At 41.8% G+C, this 26,663-nt stretch overlaps 1 protein-coding gene across 2 annotated transcripts; it reads right to left on the bottom strand.

Annotated features, from left to right (window-relative positions):
* si:ch211-269e2.1 (cohesin subunit SA-2) lies at window positions 1-25,506 on the bottom strand. Of its 2 annotated transcripts, none has more exons than XM_061234718.1 (32): window positions 25,226-25,506; window positions 23,375-23,498; window positions 22,924-22,999; window positions 22,379-22,543; window positions 22,130-22,226; window positions 21,518-21,594; window positions 21,347-21,418; window positions 20,779-20,983; window positions 20,310-20,461; window positions 19,642-19,715; window positions 19,039-19,162; window positions 18,034-18,132; window positions 16,723-16,802; window positions 15,608-15,715; window positions 15,146-15,263; window positions 14,680-14,803; window positions 12,898-13,001; window positions 12,574-12,666; window positions 12,172-12,261; window positions 11,405-11,608; window positions 10,775-10,851; window positions 10,570-10,657; window positions 10,333-10,413; window positions 9,085-9,177; window positions 7,955-8,129; window positions 4,736-4,875; window positions 4,263-4,364; window positions 3,569-3,723; window positions 2,582-2,710; window positions 1,897-2,096; window positions 1,310-1,421; window positions 1-1,212 (listed from the first exon to the last, which is right to left on the bottom strand). In XM_061234718.1, exons 2-32 carry the CDS (start codon window positions 23,413-23,415, stop codon window positions 1,104-1,106), a joined length of 3,564 nt encoding a protein of 1,187 aa, XP_061090702.1. In that variant the 5' UTR covers window positions 23,416-23,498; window positions 25,226-25,506; the 3' UTR covers window positions 1-1,103. The 2 variants fall into 2 exon arrangements, with proteins under 2 accessions (XP_061090702.1, XP_061090701.1); XM_061234717.1 differs by having other exon boundaries at window positions 25,230-25,506.
* Window positions 25,507-26,663: the final 1,157 nt, after the last annotated feature.

Here is a 26,663-nt window from a genome sequence, read left to right as displayed (position 1 = left end):
ATATCATCTTCAACTGTGACGTGGTCCACAATGAATGGACCTGCTCTGGGTCACGTGTTATTTGAAAAGTTTCAAAAGCTTTGAGAATTACAGTACTGACAACAGTACCGTACCACAGTATATAGTTCTAACCTACAATACCAATACGTATTGTCCAGACTGCAGGACGAGTACGTGATTAACCATGCCCTGCATTAAAGAACTAACCAGAGAGACTTGTAGCATCTCTTAGCTTACTTCTGGTATGCACTTAAAAAGTCCAGTCACAATGTTAAAACCTGTGAGAACTCAAGTCTGAGCAGTAAGAGAGATAAGTTGCTTTTGTCACCGTAATGCCACCTGTGGCACAGGGTACAGACACAATGCAAAACCGTTCTATGTCCAGAGGAGAAATCAACAGCTGACATTATAAACAGACGTCTTTCTATACTAGGCATGGGGGAATCATGAGCTTCATAGGCAAAATAAGAATCCCTGCAATGACCTGTAATTACCAAAAATGTCAGATGCGAAGGCAAGCAAATCATTTTTAAACAGAATTGATGTTTCAATGCCTGCTGCAAAGAGCATGGCATTTACATGGAAATACAGCATCAGACATTGTATGATCAGAATATGTATATGACATGTTTCTCATTTTCTTTCTTATACCATTTATTTTCATAAATCATGTTTTGAATCACCCTACTATGGTATACTTAGCATTCAGCTTACCTTAACCCATTCAAGTTATTTCTTTAATATCTACCTCTTTCACAGGCAAAATCAGGTTTGACCCCATAGTGGCTTAGGTGCTTGACTAGGACCTGGAATGTTGGTGGTTCAAGTCCCAGTGTAGCCACAGTAAGACAAGTGCAGCTGTTGGGCCCTTGAGCAAGAGCCTTAACCCTGCATTTCTCCAGGAGCGATTGGCCCCTGCTTAGACAAATCAACTGCCGCATTGGATTGAAGTGTCAGCTAAATAACTGTAATGTAATGTAATTGCCACAGTTTAGACATTCTTGGTATATGGCATTCGGAAGTGCAGGACTCCGGGCAGACTTCAAAACATAACACTGAGTCCGTGATGTGATGTCAGCATCCAGACAGAGTCTCCAACCGGCCTACAGGTCAACTTCCACCGTGTCTACATCCACGTCATCGTTGGCGCCATTCAGCTGGCCCTCCGGTGTCACCGTGGTAACCCGCAGCTCCGCCTCCTCCCCCTCTTGGCTTTAAAAAACAAAAAAAAGGTTGAAATTGTTTTCAGGCTCACCTCGGTGAATAGGATTGCTCCGTTCTACACCTCGGCCACGCCCGTACGTCTCACCTTGTGCTGGATTTTAACGCTTTCTTCCCTTTGGCCTCTGCAGATCCCGACAAGGGAGGGGTCTTCATGTCAGGGCTCCTGAGGGGAAGCCAGGCACCGCTCTGCACCTCTCCTGTCCAGAGAAAACAGCAACACTGTCACATGACTAGCTTTAGCATGGTCACACTCTGGCACAATTTAGTCACTTCAGGAAAGGAATTGAAATGTAATGAATTATTTGATAGAAATTTCCCCAGTGGGCATTTTGCAGTTCATAAACTGAATTCAGAATAATTTTGATTTAATTGAATCAGGAACCTTTTCAAATGCTTTATTATCCCTTTTGGCTAAATACAACCCTATGCATGTACAGTGCTCCATCTCTGTGTATCATGAGGAGAATGGTACTAAACAAAACCTCATCCTGTGAACTGTGGTACATTTGCAGGTCATAAATACTGCAGATAAGGACTGCAGATAAATGACACGCCTAGACGAGCTCAGTGGTCCATTCCTGCCATTACATATTCTTATATCCTTCTTATGTTCAGTTATGTTATTATTATTGTTTCGTGTTGAGCTTGGCGTTCCTGGGCGACACCACACACCATCAGAGGGAGGCTGCTTGATTGACGGGGAACGGGAGTGGTTGGAGGGCTGCTTGAAGGTATCAGAGCTGATGAAGGAGACGGCATCTTCTCCGTCGGCCGTGGCCAGCAGAGACGCTCGGTAGTAGACCAGGGGTAGCCAGGACTCATCCCTGTTGTTGACCGTGTGTTCCCCGGCATACCTCTGCAGGTAGCTGTACCTGAGGGACAAACCGCAAGCACTCAATGATGGACCAAGCATGCCTGTGTTCGTGTCCAATGACAAATCTCTTACAGCTTTGATAACGTAAAGACACTGCCCAGGGTTTCGTCAACAATTGTCCTTGCATTTGAAATGCAAACTTCATTTAGCTGCTTTCTTCCCGACACAGATTTTTGTTAATTTTTGTGATCGCTGAAATTTCCAAACAGTGCTGAGGAAGAAAAGTAAAGTGAAACTAGTTCTAGGCTTTAATCAAGAATCAAGATTTCCACCACTATCAACTCTCTATAACCAATATCATGACTACATCTGGCTAGTTAAGGGCAAATGTTGACTGAATAACCAATATGATGACTATATCTGACTAGCAGACCTTAGTGCTGTAACTAGCATGGTTCTGAGCATGTCGGGGCAAAGGCTTACCGCGCTCCGCACAGCAGGCCATGAGCTAGACCGTCTGGTCATGGAGTTCGGCACACTTACACAGTCTTCTTGTCAGGCCTCAGTAGCTTGCTGGAGAACTCGCTGAGGATGGTCAGGTACGAGACGTAGGGCGGGGAGTGCCGCTCAGACTTCTGCACGAATCCCTGGAAGACAAACTCAATGCCGTCCCTGAAACCCAAGAAGAGAGGTTCAGAGAGACACACACTCCACTACAGTTTTTCATTTTCATTTCACAAGCTCTCTGGAGATTAAATAACCTCTTTTGCAAGAGAGACCTGGGAAAACAGAAGCAGAGCCAATGACAATAGACTGCTGAATAAATCAATTAGCAATTCATTTGGGAGGATAACCAGAATTAATAACATCGAAAAACAGTTGATAGTGGTGGAAATAGTGAGATGAGAAGGGCAAGGTGGATTGGACTGGATGGGAAAGAGGAGGAGGTTGGTATAGGTCTTGGCAAAAGTAAGGGTGGAAATAGCATTCAGCAAACCAAATGTCCGGAGGAACCAGTGGAGGCTGGTGAGCCTCTTTAAAGAAACAAAAACATAAAACATAAATCTTTTCAGTGTGATTTTTAGTGCTTACACATCACCCAGTGGCATGTTCAATCAGAAAGCGTTTTGCAACTGTTTCTGTGTTGCATACGTTTCCTCCAAATGATGCGCAACATTTTGCAACAGGTATGTTTGCTCCCGTTTGGTGGGTGTATCAGGGGTGTAGCCCGAATCAACAATGATGTAGGCCTATGCTTTAAATCCCAAAGAATGACTTTGCAGAGCAAACTGTAGTCACTCCACCCATGGTTTGCAACAGGATGTTCAACGTAGCACATTTTGCTACATTCTGTCGGGGCTGAACATGGCCAAGTGGAAATGCCTCCACTGGAACACTGACCTATGTTTGGCTCAGACAAGTCACATGGGGTCTACAGACCAATCAGGAAAGGGTACAGTTTGTGTGCCAAGAAAGAGCCAACATGGCTGCCAAGTGCTGGGGGAGCAGCTCTGTGTGAGAGACCAGTACCTGTGGATCATGGCCAGGGACTCGCGGGACTTGACCTGGTCCCACCCGAAGGTGAGGGAGAAGCGACGGGCCAGCTCCTTGATGCTGCTGAAGGTTTGGACTCCAGAGCTGCAGGTAGTCCCACTGTCCTGCTCCTGTTTCAACCTGAGGAACAGCTGCCCAAACACAAAGACGTGAGTGTCTGACCTCCCACCGTCTCACAAGCCAAAAATCAACAGAGCTACACTGCTAAAAAGTCTGCCTTAACACGTGGTTTCATTTTGTGACTTAAAATCTTTTTTTTTTTTATCATTAGTAACAAATAGTTACTGTGTGCTTGACAATTTACATTTTCCTACCACATTGGCAAATCATGAAATGGGTCTAGCTATCTCACCCCATTGGCAATATTTCTGTCTTATTTATCAAAAATGATGAATGAATTGAAATAGAATTTTAAGCCAGAGCCAGAGGTTATTGGGATACTTTTGCGAGGTGGACATGCATTTAAAACATATAACCAACTGTGGTTTAACATAAGCCAGCCCAGAACATAGCCAGCACATAGGCCTAAGAGACAGGATGCTGTCACAGTTTCCCCAACAGAATATACTGGAACATTCCACTTGCATGGGGGGGGGGGTTGTTCCCATGGGGTTTTAAACAAGATGCAAATTCTGTTTCTTTGAGCAAGGTACCCCCCTCCCCCACATACCTGCTGCAGACACAGAACCAGGGTCCTCGCGCTCTCAATCTTGTCCATCTGCCTGGTCCTGCTCAGGGTCTCCTTGATGATGTCACCAAAGTCGTTGTAATACTACGGTTACAAAATGAGCAAAGGAACTTATCTAAATATAACAACACATCACAGCTTGGGATTAATGCACGTGCTGGGCTCGCACGCATTCAAAGGCACGTGGAAGGCTTTTAATCTTCAAGTCGGAGGGCAGCACGATGTAGTTTTTATTCGTATTCATTTGGAAGAGCGAGGGTGTTAACACCAGCATCCTGGTCAAATTCCAACAAATTGGCCCTCTACTGTACATCTTCCTCTTAATAATCTCCTTACATTAGACTGGTTGTGCAATCTCTTACTTTCCCAACCCACTTTGAATCTCCGGGTAGTCTGAAAGAGACTGTGAGTGTGAAAGAGAACTGAAGCATGCTTAAATAAAGGTGAAGAAGAACCTTCATGTACTGCTTGAAGACCTCTGCCGCCATGCTCATCTCCAGGACAGTGTGCACGATCAGCTTGCAGTAGGCGGCCAGCAGGTTTCTGCGCTTGTGGAGATCCTCAAGCTTATTCATGGCCGAGTCGCTTTCGCTGGCTGTGCAGAGGGACAGATACAGTGGATTTGTAGACAGAACAGAACTACATTTCCATACATTCCAAGTGATGTCAGTGTGCTAGTTCGGGAACAGGAACAGAAAAATGCAACTGGTCATAAAATGTTGCCTCTTCTCTTGGGATTTTTTCCCCCTCTCACGCCAAGTCCTTGGAGGTCGCACACTTTGTGCAGTTTCCATAGCCCTATCTCCAGAACTCACAACTGTGGAGCTCTCTTAAATCCCAAGGGTCACAGAACGCCTTGCGATGACTATTTCGACCCACATGGAACCTTGCATGTGTCCAGTGCTACGTTAGCTGACCACAAGTAATTGCAGTAAAACAACTTCTTTCAAGCAGCAAAACAACATTTCACAAGCAACAAAATTAAACTTTTTGCAACCAGCGGAAGGGACAACCTTTAGTGTCCCTACGGAAAAGGACTTAGGCCTAAAACATCCACTATTTACGGCTCCCAAAAGCTGCACAGCAATCATAAAGTAAAGTAAATAAGAGTAAATAAGGGTCAACTTTGAGGGACCCCACCTCCTGAATTCTTGGTCCAAGTGACTGAATTCTGACAAAATGCCCTATTCGTATTTAAAAAATGTATTTATTTGTTTTAATCATAAATTTAATTGTCATTTTATGAGACTGATTACGTATTGTGTTATACTGCTACACCTACATAACTGGTGCCGCATGTGAAGATTGTTAAGAAGGACACATGTTAAACATCTATCATCACTATGCTATATAGAGGTATATTCCCTACAGATGCACAGCCCCGCTGTGAGGAATAGGCCCCAGAAAAAGAGCACCTAACACCCAAAAAAGTTATTTAAGTGACCACTACATGAGGATTTGATCTTGGTCTGTAGGAGACCATGTTTCCTGCATAAATTACAGAACAGATTTTTTTTACCAATCATTGGCGTGAAGGTTTTGTCACCTTCCAATCAGAAGTAAACCTGAAGTGTATCGTCGTGCAGAATAGACACACAACGCAGACCTCCAGCTTTCGTGTTTAGAAAAGAAGAACATACTTTACATCAAAGTAAAGTGTTTTATTATTTTATTATGTTACCCGTTTGAAGAAAAAAGTAAGCATATATCTTTATCCCGTGGCTTAATGAACACTTTAAACCTAAGAAGAAAAAGTGATTGCACTGGGTCTTTAATAGGAAAAAATCCCCAGCACATTAGATTTACCGCCAATCTGGCTAACGCTAATGTGCTAGGGAAAAAATGACCTTCCTCAGGGTTTGGCAGGACATCCAGCGTGTGGGTTTTTTCTCTTCTTATTTACAAGGCGATGTTGTTATAAGCAACTGGCTACAACTACAAGGTGCACGAACATGAATACTTTAAAAACCGCACAGCTAATGAAATAGCTCGCTAAACGGAGCTGAAGTTAATAATACTTTGTCTTGGAAAGCAATCACTCCAATATCTTATCTTAATGGCCGCTCTTTGTCCCCGACTGATTGAATAGCTGGGTCACCTCCTAAATTAACCATACATCATTATAATCCATCTAAAACATGGAACAAATTACATAACTCTCTGATGGCTGTTTCATTACTGCTCTCGGTCTGGCAGCCTCTTATTGCACTCAGAGTAATTATTGGCTGCTTAAGGATATTTTTAGTGAGGCCCAAAGTCTTAGTAACATGATTATCGATGTGTTGTGTTACCACTTGACTTATTACAGATCTTTGTATAAATCTTTGCAGGTGGCATAGTTTGTAACAAAGGGCTGCTTCTACTCAAGAGCACGAATGTACAGATTTTACCATATTAGATGCATTTTTTGTTTTTAAATAGATGGCTGTGCTAAAAAACCAAAGAATTAGCCTGGACACATTGCCATTTGTTAATGCGGCGAAGGAGATCTTAAGGAAAAGTTATATATAACAATATCTCCCAGAAAATAATAGGGTTAATTCAAAGCATATTTCTATGGTAAAATACGAAATTATTTTATTTTTAGATAATGTTTTTATGTGGTACGGCATAGTCATTAAATAAAGGAACATGCGTGCATTTTATATATGAATCCATTCTGTTTATATCTGCAGTGTGTAAATTGAGTTCGCTGGCTTTCATCTCTATCAGATTATCACAATCATTTATCCTGTGAAAGCCTGCCATCTGCTGGTTAACGGTAATACTGCATATTGCTTAAAAAGGTATGAGCGGAGCTTGGCATTCTATCACTAAATATGTGATAATGATTTTGGTTCGACAGAACAACATTTCGGCCATGTCCCATTTGCTAGCATCTTTTTTGAGCCAAGAACTAATGTTCTGCAAAAACACCTTGACACTGGTAATGGAACAAAAACTGAGAGTAAATCTGAAACAAATGGCATAAATTACACAGTTCATAACCAAAGTATTTTGTCCTTGTGAGGATTATTATACTATTAGTGCTCTCTATTACAGTATAAACCGATTTGCTCGTATCTACTGAAAAACAAAACTTACAAACACCATCCATGGGACACTAATGTAAACATTTAAAACAAAAACCACCAAAGATATTGCAAGATATAAGCAATTTTTTCTCTAATGTTCCAGCTTGACTCATACACACAAGGGTCTCATTCCAATTGCCTATTTTTCACCTCCTTCTTCCTTTCCTTGCATCCTTACCTTACTCACCTGTTGGGGGAGGCTGGGAAGCTAGAAAAGGAGGTGAATACAGGGGAATCAAGAAAAAACGTGAATAAGGCAAATGTCCTTGCTCCTTCATACTTCAGTTTTAAACAAAGTCAGTTACAGACATGGCAGATGGTGAGGTGGATCCCCAGGTCGATTACTTATATGCCACGCTTTTCCCGAAATAATACTTCAAAGGATGCAAAGGACGTGCTTATATCCTAGCTCAAAAAATCTCCAAGAGCCTCCTAGCTCCTGCCTCCTAGCTACTTGAAGGAACATTTAACGCATCGGAATTTCATTAAAGATGGTGGACCTGTATGGCTTTCCGGGTCAGATGAGGACCAAGGAGACAGGGAAGGATAAAATAAGCGACAGGCACACGCCCGAGGCGACAGGAAGAGGCTTGGGCTCACCCCTGCTCTGGCTGTCGAGCTCCGCTCCGGTAAAAACGTGCTCCATGATGAAGGCCAACAGCGCCCTCTGCAGTTTGGGGTCGGGGGTGTAGAGGACGGGTGCGCCAGCGGAGTGGTCCCACGCCTGGAGCTGACAGCTGTGAGCGGTGAGGAGGTCGCACAGTGACAGGAAGGCCTACAGGGAAACGGACTCAAGTGAATGCTCACGGACTGACCCACTCGTGCATTCTTAGTCAGGGTGAATAACAGGGCATGTCCAAACAATCGCATGCTTCAAAACAACAGTGTAACGGCACCGAACCACATCACAAGTTGCATACGTCGTGACAACACACCAGACCTGGGTCAAATACATAATTATCTTGGATTAAAGTACTTTTCTACGCTTTACTGAGCTTGTCTGGTGTATTGGAACCTATGAAATATTCTCAATAAGTGAAAACTCTGCCTTCTGGTCCTCTTGGTTGGCTCAATTGCTCCAGGCGCGATCAACCGAGCCCAGAAAAGCATTTGAAACCAAAACAATTACATATTTGACCCAGGTCTGTGACACACCATGATCAGAAGTCCTGTTGTTCAGTGCAGGAAATTAACTGGAATTAAATAAATGAATTGCAAAAATAATATATGATTGAGATTTTTTAATAAATTAATTTAATTTCAATCATACTCTCAAACACAGGCAATAAATTATCAAAAACCTGTTTTCACTTCATTCTTCATTATGGGTTATTAAGTGTAGATTGATTGGCAAAAATGGATAACATTTTATCGATTTAAAATGAAATCTAAAATACAGTGTGCTAAGCCACTGTATGTGTAGTGCTCTGTTGTGATCAGAAACTAGTGCTGTGGATTCTCTAGCAATCTCCTATCATTACAATTTTCATGTGAAGTGCACAAAGAGCTGAAATTTAATCACACCACATCAGATGCAATCATGAGAAAAGGAATCTTGTTCTATCCTGATTGGCTGGATCTGGTTGTGGGCAGGTGCAGCCCTGTGACAGGAAGTGCAATGGAAACAGGAAATTGAACAGATTTGTAGTTCAAAGTTCTGGTTCCAGTTGAAGTTCTGTTTGTAGTTCCTGGTAGTGGAAGTGTTTGAAAGAGAGAGATGACCCCCCCACCTGTTCCTTCACTGTGAGGTTACTATGGGAGAGACAGCGGTGGCACTTTTCGCAGAAACCACGGAGCTGGTTCCTCTGAGTGAGGGCTTTCTCCTGAAATCACACAACAGCCAGAACTGTGAGACGGAAAAGGACGTCCTTTCAGTACCTTGGGAACCGAGTCACAAAGCTGAACAATCACATCACTGTAGTTATGCACAGAACAGACTATGACTTGGTTGGAACGTGTGTAACAGAGACTAATTTGACAGCCGCAACAGGGGGAGGAAACTTGGCAGTCTTGTCTGATGAAAGCAAGTCGCAGGCTTTTGTAAGCACAGAAGCCTTCAGCTCCAGGACATGCGGTCCCACTTGTTTCAGGCGCTTAGACCCTACAGCAATTTAACTTCTTCAGCATGATTCCCTTTTGATTCCTACAACCGCTCCGTTTCCCGCTGAATTTGAGAATCCAAAATGGCCGAAATTTGGAGGCAAACGCCAGTGGCGTTAGAAATGCAAATCTCTACACAGTCACCGTCGATGACGAACGTTACCGCCCCGCGCTGTCAGTTATTGATTAAAGGGCCTTTGGTAAGGGGCAGCAATCAATGGTCCGCTCCTGCAAGAAAATTCAATGTCCCCTTTACACCTGAAGCGCTCGTAACCGCCGCTAACGTTTTACACGGGAGGTCAAAGGTCGGGGAGGAATGCAAGAAATATGATTACCCAGAAAACGGCAACACCGGGTTTAATAATAAAAAAAAGGCAGATAGGAGGGAAGGCGCGTGAAGCAAAACATGTACAAGAAGCTATTAAAACCAACACAATCCATCACCTGTGTCTACCACACTTAATTACATTGGATGAATCCCCTTCACTGGCATTTGTTTGCCTTATTAAAATCCGCTGGGTGCCATCCTTCATGCTGCCGAAGGGTAGGACTCAGCGTTACCCCACCTGCATTCCAGATTTTTAATAAAAAAGATAAGATACTTAACTTATGGTCTCTCACTTTTAATACAGGAGAAAACTAAATTCCTCCCCCATTTTAACTGTGCTAATTCATTTGGCTAAACCAATTTGCAATAAGATTAAATCCTATGAGGGAAGTGCAGTTTGGGGTGGGTTGGGTGGCTAGTAAAGGTTGATATTTCACTGGGGTGGTGGAAGGCCAGCTAGACTGGGACAGTTGAGGGGTTTGTTAAATATGTAGCAATCCATGAAAATTAATAACAAATAGCTTCCCGGGATGATAGAGTATTTACATACCCTGGAAAGTAAGCCTTCTCCACAGGAGCCGAGCTGCCACAGGACTGCGTAGCACACGCACTGCAAGGCCTGTACAGTGACCTGCGGGTGGGGGACACGTCTTGTCAGTGAGCGAACAGATTCCATCAAAGAGTCTAGTCATCAGCGCCACAGTCAGCTTCTACATAATCAAAATGGTGCTTGCAGTGATCACTTTATTAGGTAGACCGAAAAGACACATGAAGGTGTGGTGTATACCTGGGGAGGCAGAGCTCCACGCTGGACCTCCGCTCCAAGCAGACGAGAAACCGAGTCATAGAGCCCCCATCTGGATAGGTCCTGAGAACTGTGGAACCGAGAAAAGAGGTGAGAACCCTGGGATTCATCCTCTCTTTATCCTCCCAAACACCCTGAGCTGGGTTGAGCAGTATTTGCTGAAATCGATCAGATACAGGATTCTTACTTTTGGAAAGTGGTGACTCTCTTCAGGATGGACAAAATCTCTTCTGTCTGCACTTCATCAGCAGTGAATGTGCCATCCTGACAGACACGAAATAAACTTTTCCGTTGTTCATGTTTAATGTACAAAGCATAGTAACACATCAAGACATCAAGCCCTACTGTAAATAGCTACAGCATATGTGTATGAATTTAATTTAATTTAGCATATTAATTATAGTTTTTGAATTCAAATTGCAATTCTGCATCCTGTTTGCTGCCTAAATTCAGTTGGATTGGGATTAAAGAGGCATTCATGATTTAACTTTGAGTGATGCCCTGAGATGCACACACATACACAACAACACTAACAACCAAAGGGACATGAGTAGATCAGATGTATGTACTTTACACTCCAATAAGAACCCTGTGATTCCAATCTAGATAAAGGGTTCTTTATCAGGGTTAATAGTTCTTTGTCTGGGAGCTTTCACACTTCACACTTTTGATAGAGGGTCTCATAAAGAACTGAAAATGGTTCCTCTATGGAAACAAGCCAAAGTACCCATTGAGTCCCCATTCAGAACCCTTTTTTCTGAGAATGTACTGTACAAAGTTCGTATTCATCCACAGGTAACCAGTTTCCAGTGCCCACCTCCTCCACCGTGTCTCTCAGCAGTGTGTCCAGCCTCTCCGCCCAGCCCTGGACCATTTCGTCCAGGGCCAGAGACGCCAGGCTTTCCCACGGCACGTCATCGGAGCAGAGGGCCTGGTACGTGCGGGCAGCAGCCTCCAGCACTGCGCTGTCTGTGTGCACCTCCAACACAGCAGCCATCTGAGCCAGCAGGGCCTTCAGGTGCTGAAAGACAGGCAGGACATATGCTATGTCCATGAGCAAGTCCCTTAACCCCGCATTGCTCCAAGGGGGACTGTCACCTGCTTGGTCTTATCAACTGTAAGTCACTTTGGATAAAAGCATAACACATTTAATTAAAAACTACAAAACCCATGCTGTCACGCTACAAAACAAAACAGGAAATGCGCTGTCACGCTACAAACCAAAACAGGAAATGCACTGTCACACTACAACCCGAGTAGGAAGTGTCCTGTCACAACCACAAAACAAACCATAAACACATCCAGACACAATTGTCAGAAAGTAATTATGTTTGATAGGAGTGCTAGGGGGCTGGGACTGAAAAGGAAGGTCTTAATTTTAAATGTGATGATGTCTGATAGTTCTCTCTTAAATAGGACTTAAGTAACCTACATTATTTTCTGTAATGCACAGAACTGTTTTCATAAAACTGGCATATGCATTTGGAAGTCACACCTTAATGTACATTTGGGAACAAATAACAAACACACTGAAATGCTATAATAACAAGAGTGTGCTACGGAAAGAGCTAAAATATAAAGTACCTTTTCGGAACATGCTGTGTTACTGGCGTCCATTTGGAAATACTGAGGTATTTTTAGGAAGCAGGACACCTTCTCTGCATCACCTGAGTACTGCAAGGAGAAAAACAGTCTGCTGTAATGTGATCAGAGGGCTCCCTCTTACAGAAACATAATTTTCTGCCATATATTTTGAATATGTTGACTTCTTTATAATTATAACATATTTCACAGTAGTGAATATTTAAAAACAATACACTACTGATTCAACTTGACAGTCAATATCTGAAAGCGGTATTGGTTTCAACATTACAGTATATTCACACCTGACATGGTGGAGTATTGCAATTCTATTGTGAATATATAGGCAACTGTATATATGTTATTTCCATATATGGTGATTGGTGAAAGTGGTCTATGCCCTACCTTAGATAGTAAGTCAGGAAGAACCACCAGGAAGTGTTCGGTCAGCCTTGTGCAGTCGTCAGTCTGGGCCTTTCTCTCTCTGGCACTGATCACCTGTCACACACACATACGCGCACGCACATGCACACACACACACACACACACACACACACGCACACACAGTATCAGCGAGTTACACTCCTAACAGGAAGCCTTTGTCTAGGCACTTCCTTGATAATAAGAGCTAGAGGAATGACTGATGGCACTATTGTGCAGAAATAAAAGGCTCTCTGCTGAGAAAGATAAAAAAACGTCCTCGACAGACAGAAAGTCTCGCAGACTGACCTTCTTGCTGGTGCCTCTCCCTGCCTGTGGCGGACCCTCAGCGGCCTGCCTTACTGATGCCAGCAAGAGTTCAATCACAAGGCCTTCATGAGCGCTGCCCAGACCTGTGGTGAATAAACACACAAACACACACACAACAACACATAAATACACATACACGACACAAACACACATACACAACAACACATAAATACACATACACCACAACACATAAATACACATACACAACAACACACATACACCACAACACATAAATACACATACACAACAACACATAAATACACATACACCACAACACATAAATACACATACACAACAACACACAAACACACATACACAACAACACACAAACACACATGCACAACAACACATACACCACAACACATAAATACACATACACAACAACACACAAACACACATACACAACAACACATAAATACACATACACAACAACACATAAATACACATACACAACAACACACAAACACACATACACAACAACACATAAATACACATACACCACAACACATAAATACACATACACAACAACACACAAACACACATACACAACAACACATAAATACACATACACAACAACACATAAATACACATACACCACAACACATAACTACACATACACAACAACACATAAATACACATACACAACAACACACAAACACACAACAACACACAAAACAAAAGTACACATATAGACACAACTACACACCGCTTAATAATGCAGACAGCATTTCAATAGACACACACTCACATGTTTTAAAAAGCATGAACACGAAACATGTAAACTCACACGCACACAATAAAAGGCACAGAGAAAGACAGACAGCAATCAGCAAGTCTTTGGCAGGTGGGGAAATTCATGAAGCAGGAGTTAACTGGATACGTTAACTGGATTCACAGAGTGAAACCTGCAGCTTGGACATGTACTTAAGTAAAAACTGCTGTTTTATTCAGCTAACTCTACTAATCCTGCTTTGTAATATATCCCCCAGGTCTGTGTGTATCACACAAGCATAACACACAAATAACACACTCTGACAAATAAAGTTACAAAAAGGGCCTAAAAAAGTACAAATGCTTGTTGCTTTGGTGGTACCCTATATTCTAGGTGCATAAAATTGTACCCCTAGCTAGCAATATATAACTAATTTGTACCTTTTTTGCTTGGAAATTGTACTCATTTGTACCCAAAGAGAACATGACTGTACTTTCAAGGTACATTTGGGAAATGTTATCCATGAAGAAGAAAAATGTACCTTCGCTGTGACTTTATTGAATGCACAAGAACAGGCATGGCTGCAAAAAGGGTGTGGTATTGGATGGAAGTCAGGAAGGAGGAGGTCTAACCTTGGAGCTATGGTAGCAGACTCATGTTTTTGAGGTTTTCATATCATATTTTCATATCATCCCGAAGCATGCTTGATTTGCGTTCCATACTGATCCAAGGAAAATTATGACAATTTTTGCTGAAGCATGCATAATTTGGGGTCGAACTGCCATTTTTCTGAGACATTAGTAAAACGTTTTCCCACGTGACATGACGTATGATGTCGGATGACATTGCTAAATGTTAACACAGCTGACCACAGGAGGCGGAGGGGCAGGGGGAATTGGGCTCTGGGGACAGGGTTAGGAACTTCACTGCTCTTTGCGAATGTTTTGTTGGCATTTTAGATACTAAAACCAGGAAGAGACCGCTGATGCCTGTGGGCCTTTAAGGGGTGTGGTACTGGCAGGAAGACTGGGAAGGAGAAGAGGTCTAACCTGGTCCTGAGGAGGAGGAGGAGGAGTGTTGGAGCAGCAGTGAGGTTAGAGAAGGCCAGTCCTTCAGCAGAGCTCCTGCGGAGTCCCACAGGCTGTCCACCAGATACACCACATGCTGGTGGAGCTGAGAGGAGAGCGCAGAGCATCAGTCCTCTAAAACCCACATAAATACTGTATGTACATAGATACATATGTATGCACACACACACAAAATATACACACGGAACATATACTCACTCTTTTACACACGCAAACACACACAAATGAATACTCTCTCACTCTCACACAGTACACACACACGCAAACACAGTTAGAACATACACTCACACCTATATACACGGAACATATACTCTCACACAGACACAGAGAATACTCTGAAATTCTCACACACACACATTCACACACACTCTCTCATACAGACACACGCAGAATACACACACTGACACAGTAAAGCGCGCTGTCCCACCTTACTCTCCCTGTAGAACTGCAGTAGGGCCCGGACCCTGGCACCCACCAGGTGTCTGTGGCGATCCAGGTCTGATACCCCGTCACTGGGCTCAGGGACAGCAGGAGTGCTAAGTAACCTGGGACGGTCGGGAGAAAGGAGGGCCCAGGTGAGTGTGCGTTCCTTATCAGTGAGTGTATGTTCATCAACACAGCAAGAACGAGCATCTTAACAAGCATTTTAGTCTTATAATATGACTTAAGACCTGTTTTATTCTCTCAAGTAGAATGTATTAACTTGTTATACTGTTTCCTTGTCAAGTGACATTTTTTACCCCATTGGCAAATCTTGAAACAAGTCAACTGTCTTACCTCATTGGCAATGTTTGTTTTAATTGGTAAAAAAAAAAAAAGTCTTAATATAAGACAAAAATACTTGTTGAGTTGAGATTGAGCTGAGCTGCGAGGTTGCTCTTACACTCACTTTATGTACAGGAACTCTCCGGCTGTGGCGGCCAGTGGCCTGTGGGAGGAGTAGACAAACTGGTACATGTGCTTACAGTCCTCCGTACTCAGGATGTCCTCACAAGACCTGCAGGAGAGAGAGAGTGAACTGAGCCCGATTGAGCAATGCCTTTCATATGCTGAAGAGACAGCTTAAGGGGATTAGCCCCCGAAATAAGCATGAGCTGAAGATGGCTGCAATACAGGCCTCTCCAGAGCAGAGCATCTCCAGAGGAGACACCCAGCAACTGGTGATGTCCATGAATGGCAGACTTCAAGCCATCGTTGCATGCAAAGGATATGCCATAGAATACTGAACAGGACTACTTTCATTTACACAACATTGCTGTGTCCCAAACATTATGGCGCCCTGAAATGAGGGACTCACTGCTGTAATTTATACATGGTGAAACCAAAATGTATAAAAATACCCTTTAATTAAATCTGAGAACCTGTACTTTAACTACATGGGTATAAACATAATGGATTTTGTCCCAAACATTACACTTTACTTGCATATAATCCAGAAAATATATAGGATATATATCAATGGATAGGGAGGGAGGACGCACACCCAAAAATGCAGGGAGGTGCAGACTAACAGAGAGCAATCATGATGAGAGCAAGAAAAATAAAATGGCTTCCTTGACTGTCATGGGAACAACTCTGGCCCTCATGTTGACAAACGGCAATAACATACTCCGAAGGCAATCAAAAGTAAATACTGAAAGCTTTCTTATACCAGCACTCCAAAGCGATTGAATATGCCTGACTATTCAAAAGCAGCTGAGAAGTCAAATTACTTTTGGTCACCTAAAAGGGGTGGACTATGTCTACAAAGGTATTTAATTTCTACACGTATCACCAATATGGATGCAAATACCCTCAAATTAAAGGGGATAGTCTGCACATTAACCTCACCTTTCCAATGTTTCCAACAGCAAAGGAGTCAAAGGAACAGAAAGTGTACCAACATAATAGAGTGTGCAACTGTGTTTCTCTTTTTAGGCATTTTTCAGTGAAATTATTTGAATTTGTCTCCTGAATTGACAGAAATGAAATCTCTGTGAAGACTTGGCATGAGGTGTGACTCACTGAGACATGACCATTAGGAGCCTCATAGCCTGCACTGCCACTTCATGATCCTTATCCAGAGTCATGGACACCATCCTTTCCTGCAGGAATACATATCAAATATAAAGGGGGATAATGTACAAGCAAATATATCAGCAATTGCCTCAATACAAATTTAGAATGGCGTATCAATTGTATTCATGCAGCAAATTTCCACCTGCGGTCTCCTGGCAAGTGAAGATTTAAAAACAATCAATAAAACTGAAGATTTATTGATTGGAGAGGAACGGAAAATTGACATTTGATTGACATACACGCCCACTGTATGTCACTACATGATGACATAAAATTCCTTTTCCAGGAAGTGGATGGAAAAAAACACAAGTTTTCCAAGTATGTAAAAAAAACATACAAATATAAAAACATAAAAAACATTTGAAAAAAATACAATTTCATCAAAAGAGAACTTGGAATATATACTTTAAGAGGTGTTTGTATGGTTATGCATAATTGATTTTTGATTTCAGCTTGTCTTCATCTTCCTCCTCCTTTCACATTGCCGGTTCATTCTATCTGTTAAGAACCGCCCGTTGTTTCCTTGCACGCTGACGCAACGTCTTGGCTACGCTTCCGGAGCTGGTGCGGGGCTCGCGAGTAATGACATACCAGGGTCACACCATCGGGGTGGCTAATGACCTAGCTGAGGGGCAACACTGCCTGGGGGGAACCTGGGGGCCCTCGCAGGCTGTCAATCACTAAAGTCCCGCTAATGGGTGAACTTTCCCCCCTAACCTGCCACAGACACGGGCCCCTCGCACCAGAGAGGGAGAAGACTCTCTGACTTGCATGGCTCCTCAACAGCTCTTCTCATTCTTGTGTGGCTTTTCAACATGGATCATAACAAAAGAGAGCAGACTAGACTCAAGACCAGTTACAGTGAAAGCACTTGCGTTTATGGTATTTATGGTCAACTAATTTACAAAAGAAGGGGGATGTATGCAAATAGAATCTTCTGGGTTTTATCTTTAGAATGGGAGTCTGTGGTAGGGCCTCTATCTGGCAACTGGGATGGTGTTGTTATTGCCATAACAGGAAAGAGGAGCAAAAAGATATGAACAGGGAGAGGAGAAGGGACAATAGAAACAGCTCAGAGGAGAGGGCCTGCATGTATATGGAATGTTAACACCAGCAGAAAGCTACAGTTTTCTACACATTGAGGTAACTGCACTGGAAAAAACTGGAGTTCTAAATCCTTAATATTGAAAAATAAAATCCCAAATCGTCAAAAAACCACCACCAACTTTAGTGTCTAGAAATTACAGACCCACCAACCTTAAAACGGCTTGTGAAAAGGTCCAGTTTGGAGTTTAAAAGTGTATCGCCGTAAAGTCCCTGGAGCCCCAACACACACTTTAAACGGACGTCAGGTTGCTGGAATAAAAAAAGGATTTTAGGCTCATTTAACTCATGCTCTGGGGACTGCCTTAAGAAAAAAACCCATGTAGGGCTCTACCTTCATAGTCTAAGTACATAGTCAAAAGCACAAGACCATTTAAGGCATGGTCAGATGCCCCTTTGCTAGTTTCAAGACAAGATAGTTCTAGCGCAAAGAAAGGTCATTGTTAGTTTCAGAGCGAGGCAATGACATTTTTCCCTCCAGCACCAAATCAAAATCAGGTAAAAGTCATGATTACAGTGTGTATTTGGTACAATAAAATATGTCATATGTTATTAGACACTGATAATAATTACACTAATCTGATAATAATTACTGAATCTTAATGCCACAAAATGAGTGTGCTATTGTTGCTAATGGTGGTGCTAATTTCAAGATGCTACGAACATCCTCATGCAGAGGCTAGACACATTAAAGCACCATCCAATTTTGTCATGAGGTTACTGTTCAGCAAAACAACTAGACAATAGGAAAGACTACTCAATTATAATCCCAGTAAATTCAGTATAATGCGTTACAACATTTGACATATCTGCACAGGCATTCCGAATCGCGATAAGCTCTCTTTCCTGACATTTCCATAGATAGAGGCTAGGCTAGTATTTATGAATAGTTCGCTGACAGAAATACCCATCCACTGGCAGCATCTAAACTATCCATTATTTCTGATGGAATGACATCTCACTGAGGGAGCTTAGTCCAGGACTAGGACAGTGACTGCCATCAGGGCCGCCATCACAAACTCGCACTAATTGAACCCAGAGGTAGCATGCTTAAATTTTTTTTGACAAAACAATGACTTAAGGAGTCGAATGCCATCTGGACCTCCCTGTGTTTTTCTGCCACGGCAACGTACAGGAGACTTCCATAACCCTGCACACCTTGTCGTGCAGCATCCATCCCAGGTATTTTAGGTAGCTGTCGTTGAGGAACACCGGACTGTACAGCCTCATCCAGATGCCCAGCTCTTCCATGCAAATTGATCTAATCTCTGGAATCAGGTCCCTGCAATTACAAGCCACATTCACTTAAGGACTTAAAAATCTACGCTCTATTAGTGAGCACTTTATTAGGTATTTATTAGACTTCTTTTTTAGACATATTAAGTCTTCTGCTGTAGTCTATCCATTACTGTCCCCTTCCTGTCAAGTTCGACCAGTCTGGCCCTGCAGAACTGCTGCTTACTGGAAAGCAGTTTCTGAGATACTCAAACCACCCTGTCTGCCACCAGCAATCATCCCACGGTCAAAGACACTGAGATCACATTTTTTCCCCATTTTGATGGTTGATGTGAACATTAACTGAAGCTCCTGACCCGTATCTGCATGATGATATGCAGTGCACTACTGCCACATGATTGGCTGATTAAATAATTGCATGAATAAGTAGGTGTACTAATAAAGTGCTCAGTGAGTGTACATGCATTATAGTGATTGCCAGCTTTGCCAGGACAGAGTAAAAGTTGATTAAAACGGCCATCTTACCGATATCTCTTAAGAAAGACCCCTTTGAAAATGGCATCCATCATGTTTTCTATTTCGCACCTCTTTTCTTGCAGCTGGGTAATCAGAAAAAACATTTAAAATATGGCTCGGCATTCAGTGAAGCAGAAACCATGGCCAAAGATCCAGGGTAAAGTCCAGGGGTCAGAAAGTAAAAGTCCAGCCAGTTAGTTTTTTCCACCCATGAACTCCACCCACTGACCCCTAGCTGAAGAATTGTGCTAATTAGCTTATTTTGCTGACTGGAACAAAATACAGGGGAGGACTTTTACTTTCTGAACCTGGACTTTTCACCTCTGATTGTGGCCCTCCAAGGCTTGAGCTTGGGACCCATGATCTATGATATGCCTGCCAGATCTCAAGAGCGTGTAATTCAAATATACTGAGATAAGACAAAAAGAAAGGACACAAATTCATATGAGGCAATCCTATTTCTGACTAGCGCAACAAACACTTACAGAAATTGAATATACTGCAATATACACAAATGAATGTGAAGAATTATATAAAAAAAGATATAACGCAGTATCTGAAAATTCCAATAACTTGTATAAAAAAGAACACACATTGCGAATTGTCACAATATTTTAACATAGTTCATTTAAATATATTTAATTAAATATATATTAATTTCCAGCAATCTGTCTCACCTCAGTGATCTTAGCCTGAATTCTCTCGAGGCGGATTCCGGCTCTTTTAGAAGTAGCCTTGCCCTTCTCCACCTCATAAAGCCTTTGACTGTTGTCCACACTAACACTGAGATTGAGGGCCACACCCACCAGGGCACTGAGGAGTTTGGTGGCTGTGCGGAAGGAACAAAGCAGCAGTTTTGACAGAAAAATAATGTTTAGACCAGGTTCACAAGAATCAGATTCACAACAAAAACAGCAACGTCAAATTGTCTTTTTTTCAGATTTATCCTATTTTCTCCACATTTAGTAGCCAATTATACCCTATCTATTCCAATTGCCTGTGTGTTAGCTAGGAACACACAGCCTACACCCTGAGGTGTCACCCTGAGAACGACATTCCTTCTCCAAGCCGCATCGTCCCACCCGCGAAGAGATTATCATCGATGCAAGTAGTCGAGTTCAGTAAAGCAATAAAGTCAGATGTTACCTGCCAGCGTGCAGGTGTGTCTGAAGGCCCGCACCCTGGAATCGGACAGCTCGGTAAGCAGCGAGATCAGCGTGTCCATCAGGTGGCTATCGAAGATGATGCTGTATTGGCACTGGGACACCAACACTGACACAAATTCGCAGAAGTTGCTGCGGAATCTCTTCCAGTAGAGGCCAGGCATGGTGAGGGGGTACTCCCCACTGTCCTGAAACAAGTGGCGGGAAACATGAGGACCCCTCCTACCTGTACGATTCCCGCTGCCATATTACCTGATTAGAGAGATCCTTTTAAGAACAAAATAATGTTAAACTCTAGGCATTACTGATATCAACACTTAAATGCCCATATGCTTGACTTTTTACCCAGGGCACAGAATCTGGCTATGGGTATGGATATTTTCAGGGAACTGATGTATTGTGTAGGATTTTTTTTTTTTTGGATGATTACATTTAAAATGCGATTTCTATGATTTATAATATTATGCCAAATACATTTTTCTGAAAATTATTGTGGACTGTGCCAAACTACTTTGATGCTAACAGTAGAGCTAGATAAATCATAACCTTACCATGTCCAAAGGCCATGTGACTGTAAGAATCCAAGGAAAAGCCAGGAACTTTTTATACTGTAAGCCAGACCCCTATAACAGATTGGAAATTCAATACACACTTCTCGATTAAGGCGTTCCAGAATTTAACACAGCAATGACACAGGACATGTACACACAGATAACTCCTACCTCATCAAGTTCCTCCACCATTTTACTCATCACCTCGGTGTGCCGTTTGTTCTGGAACATCTCGGCCGTGACCACGCCTGCCACAGAAGGAACAGGCGTTATGGCTTTCATCAACCAATGCAGACTGGGTTCCTGGTACCAATAAGCTGTCCTTGCAGCTAACGGACCTGACTAAATAAGCTATTCAAATGTTATTCAGACATTAGACAGGACAAACACAAAGGAAAAAATCCAAATATTTACATTATCTGAGTGCACAATGTATCTGTGTGCAACACAAGGCCTGTTTAAAGGGAAATACATTTTGATGGTAAATGTATCTGTACACTGATAAAGTTAGTGGTGAAAAGTTCATTAGAACATATAAGAAAACTTTTGTTATCAGTCTCCCACCCGAAAGAAATCTCCCTACATGTTTTGAATCACCATCACAGCCACATCCACATCCACTCAATGTACTAGAATTGCACGTGGGTCAAAGGGCCATGTTTTGGCCACAGGACAGGCAAAATAAGATATATAGACACCAACAACAACAACAACATTATTTTTAGCACCCCAAAAGTGGAGGGATTGGTAAAGAAACAATACTGACAAGCAAGTAAACATTACCTTTGCATCCAGAGCACTGTATGAAGAAGCTGATGAGGTCCAGCAGGGCAGTGTCTCTGTCAGCATGATAGGCCTCAATCCAGTCATCCACCACTGCCTTCAGAAAAGAGGCGTGGGAAATGTAATATAATATATTTGATGTGCAAAACTTTACGTGGCCTGGGAATGGTAAATACAGTAAAATAGCAGTCTGTGATGACATAATATTAAAGAAAAGGCTTTTTTTCAGACACAATCATGTGGGTGTACCTGAATGGCACTCCTCCCCATGGTGACCACCTCAAACAGGGTGACGGCCTCGATGTCCCCATTTTTAAGATGGTGGCGCTCCGCCCCGCCTGGACTGCCACCCCTGGGCTCGGAGAACCTGCGCTTGGAGTTTTCTGACACCTCCCGTGCCCTCCTCTTCCCTCTCTATGCATGACACACAACTTCTAGATACAGTGGCTTCAGAAAGTATTCAGACCCCTTCACTTTTTGAGATTTCAGTTCTAGATTTTTAATAAATCTGCAAAAATTTCTAAAAACTTTTCACTTTGTCATTACGGGTAATTCAGTGCAGAATGATGGGCAAAATTTGCAATTTGCAAATTCAATCTACAACACAAAGAAGTGTGCAAAAAGTGAAGGAAAGTGAATACTTTCTGAAGCTACTGTATACAGTAATTCAGGTACACAGTTCATATATTTTGCCACAATTTGAAAGGTTATTGTGGCAATAATTATTCTCTCCTCATTGACAAATTATAAACTATAATCTCTGTTAAATCTCAGGAATAGGAGTGAACACCTACCACATTCTTTTGTCTGTTTTCATTGCCATTGTGATTTGTAGAACCAGAGGAAGTGACTTCAATGACTGAGTTCTCTCTGAAATTCATAGAAATAACGGCCAAACTGCATGCTTGTAACTGACTGTTGTTGTGGATGTTATATTTTGAGATTTACAATACTGTAACAGCATAACATTTCTGCCTTTTAAAACACCACTTGGGCTGTGAAACATGCATTACCAGATTGTAATTTATAGTGATCATTTAGCATGTATATTTATTTGCAAACATACATTTCCTTGGATAATTTTAATCTCAGTAAGTTTTTGAAGATTTTTGGCACAGGGCATATGCATAAAACATGGAAAATCATAAATATATAAAACGTATTTATTTGCCATTTCCCCGGGAAACCCAAAAGTAGAGAGGTATTGAAAACTTTTAATATAATTTAGATGAGCATGTGTCTTACTTTTGAATTGAGGATCTGGAGGCTATTGGTTCAGCTATCATCTCTTTTCAGGTCATGTTCATACTTGGGCAGTGAATATATGTCAATGGTGCGTTCAAACCGCTGTCCAACAAAAGATCAAACCCTGGAGAAGGGAAGAAATGAACTTACCAGCCTGAAATAACAACATTGTGTTTATACTATATACAGGCAGAAAGTTTTTAATTAATACATGTATCCCGTTTAAAAAATATTTTAAAAAAGATTATTAATACAGGATTTTACAAGATTTTGAGTCTTGACATCTTAAACCTGACAGCACACTGTCTCAATGGACCGCTCAGTTCGACAGGTGTGTGTTACCATGCCAGTAGGATTCTCTCGGGTGAAGCTAAATAATTGCCATGACTTCAGCACCCGAGAGGTTGGTATTCAGGTAAGACACAACACACAGAGCCAACCGCAGTCAAACAAAGAGGAACTCACAGTGCAAAACTGGACTATCATTTATTGAGAGGTAAGTAAAAAAATAAAAATAAAAACGTGGCATGGGCAGTGGTCAACTTCAGAGTTAGCCAACTTAGTTTAACATCATTACTAGTCTACGGTTCTGAGGTGACGGGAATTAAGCCTGAATCAGGAATATGCGCCTAAAGTTTAGTAAACCTTGATTTAACATGAAACACTACGTCGCAATATTCATGCGCGCTTTAGGATAATGTGGTTGTAAGGTGCCTATATATATACATATAACTTAGCGAAGTTACAAAATAATTCAAACAGGGAGTAATGTTTGAAGAATTAATAAAAAGGCTAGCAAGATAGCAGTTAGCTGATAACATATGCTATATAATTTGTAACGGTATCATGTGGGCTAGACTAACATGTCAACATTTAACTGTTAACAGTTAACGTTAGACAAACTGCTTTTACTGGTTATCTATCAGACGCGAGATAACGTTCTAGCCCAAGCTTTTAGTCAGGAGACATAGCTTATTAGACTAAAGCTAGCTAATTTAGTTCTAACGTTTGCGACCGGTTGGTGTCAGAAAGCAGCACAGCTGGTCTGGATTTTCGGTCTGTCCGCAGCATGACAAACTGGCTGGCTGGCTGATCCGCAACAAAGGTGGTGGCGAATCAGACAAGGAAATGCCATTTTGCTTAGAGCAAGGTTGCAGACTTGTAAGAAACGCTAGCTACCTAACAAACATAACTTAAATACAAATAGTGAAATCATTCATATCAACAGATTTCTATTTATGCAAACGAACCAGTGCTTGTGATAGCACTACCTACAGCTAATATTTGGTCCCATTGTATGAAATATTTACTTAAAACAAGGCTAATGTTAGCCAACTAGCTAACTTCTCAAGTGAAAAAGCTGCCGGCTGTGATTATCCATTGGCTACAATCACAGACATGAACCTCAGATCGAGAATATGATTGGATACCCAAGGTGTCACTCGGGATTCCTTGAAATTTGTTCCTCCGGCTTCTGTACCCTTCCCCCACAACTCTATTTTGAAAACACACTAAAACTTGAATTCTGCTGCAGTGGTTTTGTAGCTAGCAATAACTGGCCAAATAATCTACCCAGTGACACTGAAGTCTGATTGACTGCACTGAAACTCATATCGGTACATTTAAGACGCCCATTTCGGTAACAAGGGTACCTTGCTAAGTTAATGACAGCAATTTCAGTTATGGCATGTCTGTCATATAGTCTAGCTAACGATAGCATGCTAGCTATACAGTGTCGTGCCATCTGACAATCGTTGAGACAGCTGGGTTGTAATAGTATTCCATTATTTTACACGGTGAGCAATTAAATAAACCATAATACATGTGTGCAGAAACGTAAATTTCCCTTACCTACCGATTGACAGCATGCATATTTGGGTGGGAAAACAATCCTTGTACAGTAGCTAGCAACCAATATGTGAATCTCAAGTACGCCATCCTGTGGTTTTCTCTTGCAATAACAAAGCAACAATGATCAGAACAACGGAGGGAGGAGCGTTTACAATCGGATAAAATACGTAATCCAAATCTTCTCACGGTCTCAATAATGTAATCTCAGTATACACTGAATAATGTCATATCAAAAATAAAATGTGGTTCCTTGATAACATTAACTTCAGTACTCCACTCTTTCTGACGTGTCGCCGTTTTCCAATCACCGTGAATCCTACGACTCAAGTTTTTTTTTCTTTACCTTAGGGATAGTCGGAAAACTACGAACCTTTCTCTTCCATGCACAGAGCAATACTTGCGATTGTAAGATAAAAACAGGAACTTCCTTTATACCTTTTGTCAACTACACAGGTAAAATTCAAATATGTAACAGATACATAATACGCTGCTCCAGCCCCACTGTAATCAGTTTAACCAGGATTCTTCATACCTGTACACATGTAACCGACAGTATTTCTAATAAGTGATGTCCATCGAACTGTCCAGACATTTACAAACGGAAATCAGAATGTTGCTTTACCATAACATGGCTGCAGTACAATATAGTTGTAATTTAATTCATTTAATTGCATTACATGTAATCCAATTGTGATATCTGATGCAATGATGCAATTGAAGTTGCTCAATTTCACATTAGAATGTAGCATCCCCTGGCTTAAAGTGACGAATGCACTTTAATAAGTTTTACGATTGCGAGACCATACCGGGATCTGATTAAAAGCGAGTATACGCTGCTTCCCAGTAGCTACGTTTTTAGCAATTAATGTAATTGAAATAAATACTATGTAATGTATCGCAGGGGGATACTCCCAGTTCAAACCGTATATATATATATAGTCACACAGCAAAATGAAATAGATCTAAAATGACATTTGAAATGTGTCGGCGCAAGGCAAATGCATACCTTGTTTCATCCTGTAAAAAAAACTATTCAAATATTCCTATCAATGTCAATACAGGTTTCAAATGAAGTTTGCTGGGTAGTGTAGTATTATACTCTAGTTGTATAATCTAGTAGAGTGTTTCTCAACTCCACAGCCAGAAGGTTTTTGTTGTAACCAGGAACTCGCACACTGGTATAGTATACAGCACAGGTGTCAAACTCCAGTCCTGGAGGGCCACAATAGTCTGTTGGTTGTCACTCAGCACAAGTGGTTCATTCAAGTTATTGATTGGCTAAAGATTCCATACACATTGTTCTCAATGCCTTATTTGACAGCTGATTGAATGGAACCACAAAAACCTGCAGACACTGCGGCCCCCTGGGAATTTAGTTCGACATCCCTGGTATATAATATTACAAGTGGAACTTGTTTTAAAGGAATCAGTCATGGCA

The sequence above is a fragment of the Conger conger genome, chromosome 3, assembly GCF_963514075.1.
Source record: "Conger conger chromosome 3, fConCon1.1, whole genome shotgun sequence".
In the NCBI taxonomy this organism is placed as follows: Eukaryota; Metazoa; Chordata; class Actinopteri; order Anguilliformes; family Congridae; genus Conger; species Conger conger.
Note: the sequence above shows the minus strand (reverse complement) of the source record. Positions and strands in the feature narration are given on the sequence as shown.

Excerpts from the sequence above, each read along its gene's own strand:
- si:ch211-269e2.1 (XM_061234718.1), bottom strand. The coding sequence starts at position 23,415 with ATGATAGCTGAACCAATAGCCTCCAGATCCTCAATTCAAAA. Across the intron at positions 19,163-19,641 it reads GTCTTTCTTAAGAGATATCG|GGACCTGATTCCAGAGATTA; the intron begins GTAAGATGGCCG and ends TTGTAATTGCAG. Across the intron at positions 1,422-1,896 it reads CAAGCAGCCTCCCTCTGATG|GAGAGGTGCAGAGCGGTGCC; the intron begins GTGTGTGGTGTC and ends TTCTCTGGACAG.